Here is an 11,851-nt window from a genome sequence, read left to right as displayed (position 1 = left end):
CCAATGCGGACCGCCAGGTGGTCAGTGCGGGCTCTCTGCTCCAAAACAAAAGGCTCCAGTGATGGACTACTAGTTTGTATTGAGATTGTAGTCCATCACAGGAGCAAGCTTGGAGCGGTGGAAATAAGAAAAAAAAAGTGTGGTGTGCAATATAGTGAAATGGAAAGTGTAAAATTATACAGCAATCAATGTAAAATGGCACCGGCTACAGAGGACTACAAATCCCAGCAATTGTACATTATACAGCGCAATGTTGAATTCCACCAGCTATAATGTACTATTGCTGGGATTTGTAGTGCTCTATAGCTGGTGGCATTTTCTGCATTTTGCTGTATTGGGGACTACAAACCCCAGCAATAATACATTATACAGCATAATGCAGAATACCACCAGCTATAGAGGACTACAAGTCCCAGCAATCGTACGTTATAGCTGAGGAAATTCCGCATTGTGCTGTATAATGTATTATTGCTGGGGTTTGTAGTCACCTATACAGCGCAATACTACAAATCCCAGCAATACATTATACATACAGTGTATAATGTATTGCTGGGATTTGTAGTCCTCTATAGCTGATGGTATAATATACAGTACAGCGCAATATAACGTCAGCTATAGAGGACTACAAATCCCACTATCCCAGCAATACATTATAGAGCACCATGTGGGGGGGGAGGGGGGGAGTGCAGGCTTACCTGAGCAGTCTTCCAGCAACTTGCTTCTGAGATCGGGCCTGTCTGTCGGCGGCTGTCATCCCCTCACGCCTGCTCCTCCTTACTTCTTCTCCCAGCGTCCCTGTGCTGATCGTGGATGTGGGCAGTGCGTGTGAGGCGGGTATAAGGTGCGGCATGTGGATGCGGGCGGGCGGGTCTGGCAGCAGCAAGGGTGAGGCGGGGAGGAGGTGCGGCGTGTGGATGCAGGCAGGCAGGTCGGCCGGGGGTCAAGGGGCCGTTCGCAGTGGCATCAGAGAGGCCCGGGGGGCAATTGCCACCCTGCCCCCCGGCCCAGTCCGCCCCTGCTAGGAATCATATAACACTCTAAGAGCAGCTGTGCTTAATAGGTGAGTACACCCAAAATAGGAAAAAAGAAAACAGCACTGCGCTTCAAACTCAAAAATTATATTCCTAAAATGTGAGAAAAATAGTATGAAATGTGAAATTGTCACAAAGTGATAAACAATTTTGTGTCATACACAACACCTGTGTTGCACAATGCCTGTGCTGATGATAGTAAGAAAAGCTCTAGGTCTAATGGTCTAGACACTATAAACCATAATAAACATAGAAAAAAACATGTGCTAGTACATCTCATAAAATGTGTAGATATAGAAAATAATATGTTAAATCTTAGACATGTGCGCTGCCAAAAAATGTGTTTTGTTTCGTTTTGAGTCGGATTTGTGTTATTTCTTTTTTCGGGATTCGGGTGAGAAAGTCAATTCGGATTCGGAATTCGGACGAAATTTGTTAGCGGTAGTTCGTTCGTTTCCTTTTCGTTTCTTATTCGTTTCTTTTTCGTTTCATATTCGTTTCGTTCATGCGTACGTTCGTTTGCAGCAAAGTGACATTTGAGGGGGAAAAAATGTTTTTCTCCTTCTCTAATGTTACTTTGCGCGAACAAAACGAAACCGAAACGAACGGTCGAACAAACTACCGCTAATGAATTTCGGAAACGGAAATTCGGATTTGTTTGCATTCGTTATATCTGTAATTCGGAATTCGGATACATCTGAATTTCCGAAAATTCGTCCGAATTTCGATTCGGAACGAAACGAATCGCACATGTCTATTAAATGTCACACGTGATGTACAAATCCCTCTTAATCTACATAACCACATGTGAAGTCCATTACTTCTGGATACAATAAAGTCCTTGAAATATGTGATGATATATCTTCCAACTTTTATAATCCACACCACGTGCGTGAATACATAAACAATGAGTGGATCAGCGCTCTCCAGTCTTCACCGTGCTCAGAGATAAGATCTGGCCGCACTCACCGACTCCTATTGCTCACCATATTTCAGATGAACAATTAGCGCTTTGCTGATATAAATAGAACCAAATCCTCTCCTTTGTTTTTAATCCGACAATAAATTGGGGAAGATTCCTCCCAACTCTGGCTTATCTTTCCAAAATCGTGTCACACTATTCCTCCATCTTCCACCTTCTCCTGTGCTCAGAGAGAGAAAAAAAAGGCTTCCCATAGTGTAGTATGTCAGAATAAATGTATTTAAAACGATTAAAATGCACTTACAATTAAAATAAGGCAATTGCACATGGATTGTGTCCACTGGAGCTCCTGTCTCTATGATTGCAATGCTCGCATAGATCCGCCCACCTGATGCATGCGACGGTCTGGATACCTTTTATTGTAGCCAGTAATAGACTTCACATGTGGTTATGTAGATTAAGCTAGTTGTAGAGAGTTGTACATCACTTGTGAGATTTAACATATTATTTTCTATATGCACACATTTTATGAGATGTACTAGCACATTTATTTATTTATATGTTTTTTCTATGTTTTCTATGGGGTCTGTAGTATTGTTGTTGTAGGATGAGTGAGTACATTGTATAATGTAGGATGATGTATTCATCTCTTATTAGAGCGGTCCTTCCTATATTTACATAATCCCTCCTATAGGGCGGAGCTTTATTTTACCTTTGTCTATAATTGTGTCATGACGTCTCTTTCACATCCGCCCCTGAGGAAGTCCCTGTTATGAAAAACACAGGCTGGCTCTTTATCATCACACATGTTCCGGAACGTTCTCTGTCCTGTGTGGATCCTCTTCTATCACTGACGCTTCTATCCGGTTCTCTGTTTGGTTTATACAATTCCTGTAGTGTCCATATCCACTTACCAAATGTGAGTCTATAAAGTTTTATTCTCCTCCCAATGACTCCAATACAATTTGCCTCAAAGTTCCTATTCACTGAATATTTGAATTTGCTGAACTCTGGATGAAGAGAATTTCAGGTGACCTGTACAGTTCTTTTTCAATGAACATTTATGTGATAAAATCTGAATTGTGTTCTTATTGGAAGATTCTCTAACGCTTTATCTCTACACTTTTGCAGATGATAAGAATTCACATATTGTCCAAGGTAAGGAACGTATGATGAGATGTAATTTAATTCTGAACACATTACTGTCATGACTTCAGATATTTCTACAGTTTTATTTATTTGTATCTTTCTTTAACAATACCCTGCTAGCTGTAAATTGGAAGTACACCGCGGTCTATCTGAAGGGAATTGTCATATTCAGTAGGGAAAGGGACTTTATTTGAGTCCAGGCAATGTTAGACTCCCTAAGGAAGAGGATTTACCATGAACCCTAATAAGTGTGGTGTAGGCATGGGGGAAGTAAAGTGCCTTGGGTACATTATGGGAAAAGTGATAGTGAAGACCCAAATCTTCAAGGTAGAGACTATATAGTCCTAAAACCAGGTGTGTGTGTTCCTGGCCACAGTGTGATATTACAGATAGTTTGTGCCCAATCTTGCCACCCTGCTGGCCCCATTGACCAATATGACTAAGGGCCCATTCACACTGGTACAATGCAGTAACCGCTTGCTGTCCGCCTGTTGTGAAAAGACGGACGGACGGCAAAGTCCCATGGGCGGGTTGCCGTGATTAGCCCTTTTTTTTCCCTGCACGTGCACGCCCCCTAGCACGCTCACACGGGCAGAAAAAACCTGTCCGTTGTGAAGAGGCTGTTTGACATGCAAACGATCGGCAGGTCTATAGCCTGCCGATCGCTTGTATGTGATGGCTGCGTGCCCCCCTCCCCCTCTTCCAGTGCCGCCGCCACCCCCCACACCTAGCCACAGGTCAGGATCAAGACTTTGCCCAATCATGTCTCGCCTGTCAGATGATGGCAAACTACAGGATCTCCCTCCCATCTTCCTCCTGACACCCTTCCGAGCCGGTCCCGGGTCGCAGATGGGGCAGCGGATCCCGGGATTGAAGGTGAGGGTGCAGGAGGAAGATGGGAGGGAGATCCTGTAGTTTGCCATCATCTGACAGGCGAGACATGATTGGGCAAAGTCTTGATCCTGACCTGTGGCCAGGTGCAAGCCTTTAACCAATTAAAGCTTCAGATGGCGTTTTGCCTTGTGGGACATTGCGCAGAGTTTGCTTTATGCACTGGTGCGCAGTCATGTTGGAACAGGAAGGGGCCGTCCCCAAACTCCTCCCACAAAGTTGGGAGCATGAAATTGTCCAAAATGTCTTGGTGTGCTGATGCCTTAAGAGTTCCCTTCACTGGAACTAAGTGGCCAAGCCCAACCCCTGAAAAACAGCCCCCCCATAACCCCCACTCCCCCAAACTTTACACTTGGCAGTCAGGCAAGTACCGTTCTCCTGGCAACCGCCAAACCCAGACACGTCCATCGGATTGCCAGAAGGAGAAGTGTGATTGGTCACTCCAGAGAACACGTCTCCACTTCTCTAGAGTCCAGTGGCGGCGTGCTTTACACCACGGCATCCCACGCTTTGCATTGCACTTGGTGATGTGCGGCTTGGATGTGTAACAGGTGCACTCGATATCTTTGTTATAATCCCAGTAACAGGTGACCGCAAAATATTTAGTAGCCAGGAAATGTCACGGAATGCCTGAATCCAATGATTTGGAGGGGGAGGGGCCCAATAATTTTGGCAATATAATGTATTCTCTTTAGCACCATCTTGTGGATAATTTTGTGACTGCATGTAGGTAAGTCAATAATTCTCTCCCTATATTTTGGGGCAACACACAATGTTGTTGTGGGGATGACCACCACCTGTGTGAGGTCTGTTACACATTCAGGAAAGGAGTCATGGGTCAGATATAAAGCTGATTTTTCACCTATGGTTCCTCTGAAATGTAAGGCTCCCTGCTTCCTGTGTCTGTGCTGTTACTTGTGTTCCTCCAGAATAATAGTCCGTTTCTATCTGGTTGTTGCATTGGACTGGAAGCTATGGGCATTGCTGCCCCTCACCTGCTGTTTGATGTAATCAGCTGCACAGCCAATTCCCTCCAAGCCTGGCAATCTGCCTCTCCATGTACGCCATGCTCACTTTTGTATCCTTACCTGAGCAATGTGTGAGTTCTTATCATCAGGCCTCCATTCCCCATGACCTCACTGCTTCCGAGAGAAGTAAAAGTTCCTAGTGACCCCCCCAGTGTTCCTGAGAGAGGTTCCTTGTGATCCCCAATTGTCCCTTTACTTCCTGAGATCCTGGCATCCCTGTGTACTCCTAGAGAGATCTCTGTGATCCATCTCTTGTGTGTTCCACTCGGCTTCCCAAAATCCCAGTGCTGCAAGAGACTCTACTCCTGCTCCATTCTGTGTGTCTGTGTTCCCAATACTCAATGCTGTAGAGATTCCACTCCTGTGTTCTTGTTTTCCCAAACCCCAATACTGCTAGAGACTTCCCCTACTGCCTCAGTGTCCTTGTCCTGTGCATGGCTAGTCCTGGTCAGCTGTAGCCTGCATGGTGGTGCTGGGGGCCACAACCTGGGAGTTACCCACAGTGAAGACCATCACCCCAAAGATTAAATGAACTAAACACGAACTGATCGGATTATATAAACAAGATAAAATGCTACATATAAAAAAGACAAATGAAAAATGTTCCAAAACGTAATGAAATGCTCTCAAATGTTCATATTGTCCTCGTGGTTCATATCAGAAGGTGACGACATGCTCAGCCACATTATAAGGCAATTCTCTGACTGGCTCTGGAGGTATACAGAGGTCATGTTATTTGGGTGGTGGTTCACTGTAGAATGTGCTCTGCTTCGGGGGTGCCTTAAATTACTGATGAACAACTGAATCTTACATAAGTGTTGGGTTTATTTACAAATAGGGATATACATGCATTCTAATTACAATTAAGGGAATTGGAGGGGGTATTTGGAGGGATAGGAATTGAGGTTAAGGATACTACAGCTAGCTACACCATTCTCTCAGTCACACATGCCATGGGTTTTTCTCGGTTCTCAGACCACTCCTCTCCAGGAGGTCTCAGCGAATCACCTTCTTGATTGTAGAGTTCCAAAAGACTTGTCTTGTCCAAGAGGTCACTAAGGTCACCATTGTTCCTACTTGTGAGCTAGGCTAGTGCAGATAAATACACATGAAGAAGGTTCCATCCTATGCCCCTGCCCCCATCCCAGCATATATGCTTCCTTGCTGTCACTGGTGTGGGCAGTAAATACCAGCAGGGGGTCGGGCTTGCCCCAAGACATGACAGTCCTGCAGATCTCCTTTGATCAGTGTCCAGCCCCAAAAACCATTTGATGGCCTTCATTTGCATATCAACAGCCACGGGCAGTTCAGGATATCAAGGAACCTTTCCATCAAAGTTGTATCATAGATGTCAATTTTATAGGTTCCAACAATTACCCTGGAGTGTTCCTGGCCTTTCTGGTGCCTGAGGTGACGTGTGGAATAATGCCTCCTAGCCTGTCCCATGACTTCCACTGTAGCCATGCAAACCCCAGACAAAACTCTTCATCCCCGCTGTGTCCCCTGCCGATGCCAGCATCCGTCTTCCGGGTTCCGTCCCTTGCGAGCGCCCACGTCGTAGGGGGGCGGAACCGGCGGGAGATTTAAAAGTAAAAAAAACTTAGATAATCAGACCGCCAGGGAGGTTCACTTAAGCAGCCACAGCGGCCACATTTGTATGGACACGGCTGGAATTCCTGCCGCAAGAATTTGTAGCTTCAGGAATCCCCGGCCTTAGAGTAATACGTCAATTCTGAAATGGATTAGTTTGTAAACATTAACTCCAGAACTTGGACCCCGTACACATTATTGATTTTTGCGAATGCATGCATATTACCGCAAAGCACGGCATCACACACTACTTACAATGGTGCTATGCGGTACCATTCATTCTCAAGGGCACTCCAAAGCATCTTGCCAATGCAGGTGCATTCTGGGCCATTGAGGTGCGTTTGCAGCAGGTACATGAATCTGGTCAACCACTGACATTAGTAGTGCAGATGTATGATGGAGACACTCTTTATAAATTCCAGGGAACATGTATCCGAGCAACCCCAGCTCCTCTTGCATCACTGGCCAGCGACCTAACAGCAGGTGGGGCCAGTGATGTAAGAGGAGACGGGGCCCATCGATAGAAGAGGAGGCGGGGGACGGAAGGGGATGCGGGGCCCGGCGACCACGGAGGCGGACAGCACTGACAGGTAAGAGGTGTGCAGCCCATCTGAGACCCTGCAGAGCCTGCTATAGGGAGTCTATGGTGGGCTCTGCAGGGTCACTCTCAGGTGGGCTCTGCAAGTGGCATGACTAGCAATAACTAGCAATACAAAATGTTGCTATGGGGCCCTGTAATTTCTAGTTACGCCCCTGGATGGAGACACTCTTTATGAATTCCAGTCATTGCTCTTAACATGAAGTATGTATGAAGGAAAGGCAGCAGGAGAGTGGTCAGCATAGTCCGTACACTACGAGGGGGCAGTGCTGGGGGGAGAAGTTCTAGGAGCTCTAATAATAATAACCAGAATTATATTTTATATTATGATAATGCTCTTGTACAATATTACTCTTCAACCCCAAATACAAACTTCTTTAAACTCCAGCTTCCTCAAACTTTTTTTTGTAGAATTACAAACCCCAACACCCATAAGATTTTAACAGAGCAGACCCCCGGGATTTTTGGCTGCATTGGGCATAATAGGGTTAATGTCAGTCTGTAGCAGAAGCTCCGAGGACAATAACTCTTCACTGCTAAGAGATAAGGAAATACTTCTTCCTGCACAGAGGTTTTATTTTTTTATTGTTTCTTTATATTTTACTTTATTGCTATTTTTATTTTTACTTTTTAAAATTTTTATTTATCTTATCGTTTACTTTTTTATTTTTAATAATTTGTTTCTTTTTATTTCTTACTTTTTAATCGCCTTTTTATTTTTTAATTTAATTTAATTTTTTTAATTTTTATTTCTTTAATAATTTTTTATCTATTTTTTTTCCACTTAACTTCACTTAACTTTATTGCTATCACACAGAGCTAACAAGCCCCTGTGTAATAGCATTTGGAGATTACAGGTTCTCTTTATTGACCCTGTCACCTCCAATACAGAAGTTGCAGCACAGCACTTTCCGGGAGAAAGTTCTTCTTTTTTTCTGACTGACGGCGGGCCGATGTCAGGAAAAAAAGATAAGAGCAGAGAAAGTGCTTCTCTCCTCAGTGGCGGGGAGCCGCTAGGCGACCCCTGGAAAAGCGTAATTCGACCCCTGACGGGGTTGCGACCCCCAGGTTGGGAACACTGGACTAGAGGATCCTGAGCTCTGACTTCAGTCCTTCTGCACTGGAAACTTCACTGTTTAGTTTTGTTAATCATTCTCCCTAATGGGGCTTCCTAGTGGCCGTGTGGGCTGCTATGGCTATTGTTACACCACTGCTGCACCTGCCAATCAGCAGCTCTGCCTGCCCCCCTCTCCCCCCCCATACCCACTTTACAAATACACCCCCCTTCCCTGCTGACCCCCCATTTACTGCAGTAGTACAGTGATCCCAGACTATGTGATGGCTCCTCAGAGGAAGTCTGATGACATCTAGTCACCAAAAGGAATTACTGGGGGGAGGAGCTCCGGGTTATGGAGGATGATTATTGACTTTTTTATAGCTATTTATTTTAGGTTTTTAAGCTGAATTCTGTTTTGAACACAAAGTAAATGTATCTTGTTCATTCACTTTTAATAAATATTATGTTTTACTCTCCAGATCGGAATGTACGTTTTCTTCGGTTTTTAAGTAATACAACCAGATATTGGAGTGTGACCAGGCTGGTCCCATCCATCTACACTGTTGTGTTCCTTGTGGCTCTTCCTCTCAATATCATGGCGATCGTCATGTTCCTGGTGAAGATGAAGGTCAGGAAGCCGGCAGTGGTCTTCATGCTGAACCTCGCCACTGCAGATGTCCTCCTCATTAGCGTCCTGCCTTTTTATATCGTCTATCGATTCTCGGGATCTCACTGGCTGTTCGGAGAAGGAATGTGTCGCTTTGTCATGGCCGCATATTACTGTAACATGTTCTGCTCCTCCCTGCTCATGACCAGTATCAGCGTGGACCGTTTCCTGGCGGTGGTCTACCCGGTGCGCTCTCTCTCCTGGCGCACAGTGAAGCGAGCCTGGCTGGTGTGTGGCGTCATCTGGGTCATCTCATTGGCCGTCACCATTCCTCTTCTCATAAGAAAACAAAGCTGGGCAATTCATGCACGAAATATCACATTATGTCATGATTATCAGCACTTTGGGGGTTATTTCTCATTTAACACTTTTCCCTATTTCTCCTCGGTTTTCTCACTTTTTATTTTCTTACCGTTATTAATTACAACTTTCTGTTACATTGGAATCATCCGCAGTCTCAGCAGATCACAATTTGATGGCAGACATAAGAGATCGCGAGCTATCCGCCTATCCGTGGTTGTGCTGTGTATGTTTGTCCTTTGTTTTGGTCCCACCAATGTCATCTATCTAGTTTACCTTTTGCGAGTGGTTAACTATTGGAATCGCTCTCTGTATATTGCGTACATCGTCTCTTCCTGTATCAGCAGCATAAACTGTTGTCTGGATCCTCTTATCTATTATTTTGCCTCCTCCCAGTGTCAGAGATACGTCTGCAGCTTGCTGGGCCGGAAGAAAGATTATCGCCCTCCAGTAGAACAAATGTTAGAGCGTGTACACAAAGACCAACAACCAGAGAGCACTCCTTCTGCTCCGATCACTGGGAGTGGATGAGATATTATAACTCCGCCCCTTATTTTATCTCTCAGCAATTTTCTACAATATTGACAAATTTAAAAAAGTATGTTTTTTTTTTTAACAAAATTCCTCAACCATCGGGGGCCATTTTGTTTTTACATTTGTTTGTTTAATCTTTTCTGTTGGAAATGTTTCCTTTAACCACTTTACATCTGAGGCAATCTTTTGCTAGATTTTGCTCGAAGATTACTTAAAACCCCCAAACAATTTAATCTTTTATAAAAGCTCAACTCTGTCAAATCTTAAATTTCAATAAAAAATCTTCTGAAATGAATTTTAGTCACACAAGCACAATATAATGGCCGTTGTTTGTTATATATAAATGATGGAGTTGGGTCAGGTCAATAGATACCAAACATGCCAAGCCCTAAAAGTGCATGAGCCCATTAAATAACAAAAAACTAGGGCACCCAAAATCATAGACAACGCTCTAGAAGCCTTTACAGGTCATCAGTTTAGAGTGATCAGTAAATGATGGCCCCAGAATTACTGCTCCCCCTCCCCCTCCCGCATTCACAGCAATACCCAACATGTGTGGTGCAATCACTGTTTATGTATTCATGAGCTCCTTTACATTTGTATGTGGGCACAGGGTGACAGGGATGCTATTACAATGTTATCTTTTTACGTTCTCTTTAGGTTTTTTTATTGTAATTGTATTTTTTCATTTACCTGTATTGTATCACAAGGGGGTTAAGAGGCCCTCCATGTCATAGCATTGGGCAGGTGACAGGTACTCTTTATGGAGACATCAGGGGTCTGTTTCAGCCATGAATATGAGAGCTCTCAACCGGAAAGTACAGAGAGCGTATCACTCTCAGGTTAATTGATCACAGAGCAGATCTGGGAATGGACGCTCACCTTCCAGACAGCACTTATCATGGTCCCAGGCTCCTTGGAAAAGCTGAAGAGCCCAGGAACCATATGGAGGGGTGAGTGCTGACATTTTAACATTTCCCATAAAAGTGATCTCTCGGCTCTACAGTCACCCGGTTCACTTTTACTTGATATTGATTGCAGAGCAGATGAGGGAATGGATGTTTCTTCTTCTCCACCTCATGGAAACATTGAAATCCTGACAGCATTAACCTGGAGGAGTGGGGGGGCCCAGGAACCGCAGGGGGGGGGGGTGGCAGCTTCACACTCACATAGAAATGATCTGTCGGCTCTACAGTCGCCCGGGTCACTTTTACTTGATATTTGGGAGGCGGCTGAAGAAAACAGTAACAATCTCATGGCTGCAGCTTCAGTCTTCTTCTTGTTTTCACCTCTTGGGATCCCGGACATTTATAAACCTCCTCTGGACGCCAAGTGAAGTATTACATAGAACATAAGAACATAGAAACATTGACCGGCCTGGAAGCCTCGTGTTCCCATCAATGATTTTATCTAATGAAGTCTTGTTCTAAGTGCAGATGATACACAGTATGCATATAATGACGTAGCTATGTAATGTATAATATAGAGAACGGGGTGCAGGGGTCAGTATTATGTAACATAGTGACTCCTACATTGCTGGTCAGTGGGAAGTGAGAAATGTCCTGCCATCGGTCAACAGTCAACAGTGTCAATGAGAGGTAGAAATGTTTTGGTGTTGATGGGAGGAAAAAAAATGGCCTGGCATTGGTGGGAGGGAAAAAGAGCCCTGAAGGTAGCATTAGGATAAACCTTGGTGGTCAGTGAGTGAAAACATGCCTGGCATTGGTGGTCAGTGGGAGGAAACATGCTCAGCATTGGTGGATAGTGGGAGGAAACATGCCTGGCATTGGTGGTTAGTGGGAGGAAACATGCCTGGCATTGGTGGTCAGTGGGAGGCACAATACCCAGCATTCGTGGTCAGTTCCAGAAGAGTCAGTGGGAGATGACATGAATGGCTCAGTAGCTACTTATTCTCTTCTATGGTGAGCATCTTAGTTCAATGGCTATTTGCTTCTATTGTGGGACATGTCCAGGACCTGTGGAACTGCTGGGTTTTGTTCCAAGATATGGACAGTCCTACGGGACAGTTGGAGGTTATACCAGTGGTAGCTGTATGGCATTTCTCAGGGTTGCTTTCCTGATGG

At 44.6% G+C, this 11,851-nt stretch overlaps 1 protein-coding gene across 1 annotated transcript; it reads left to right on the top strand.

The window, feature by feature from the left end:
- The first annotated feature begins 8,778 nt into the window (after positions 1–8,778).
- Positions 8,779–9,764, top strand: LOC108802706 (proteinase-activated receptor 1-like). Its single transcript, XM_018574565.1, has one exon. The coding sequence runs from the start codon at positions 8,862–8,864 to the stop codon at positions 9,762–9,764; it is 903 nt and encodes a 300-aa protein (XP_018430067.1). The 5' UTR covers positions 8,779–8,861.
- The last annotated feature ends 2,087 nt before the right edge of the window (positions 9,765–11,851 follow it).

Source organism: Nanorana parkeri, unplaced genomic scaffold (assembly GCF_000935625.1).
Source record: "Nanorana parkeri isolate BGI_ZX_2015 unplaced genomic scaffold, ASM93562v1 scaffold3047, whole genome shotgun sequence".
Lineage (NCBI taxonomy): Eukaryota > Metazoa > Chordata > Amphibia > Anura > Dicroglossidae > Nanorana > Nanorana parkeri.
The sequence above is the reverse complement of the archived record's forward strand: the minus strand, read 5'-3'. Positions and strand labels throughout refer to the sequence as shown.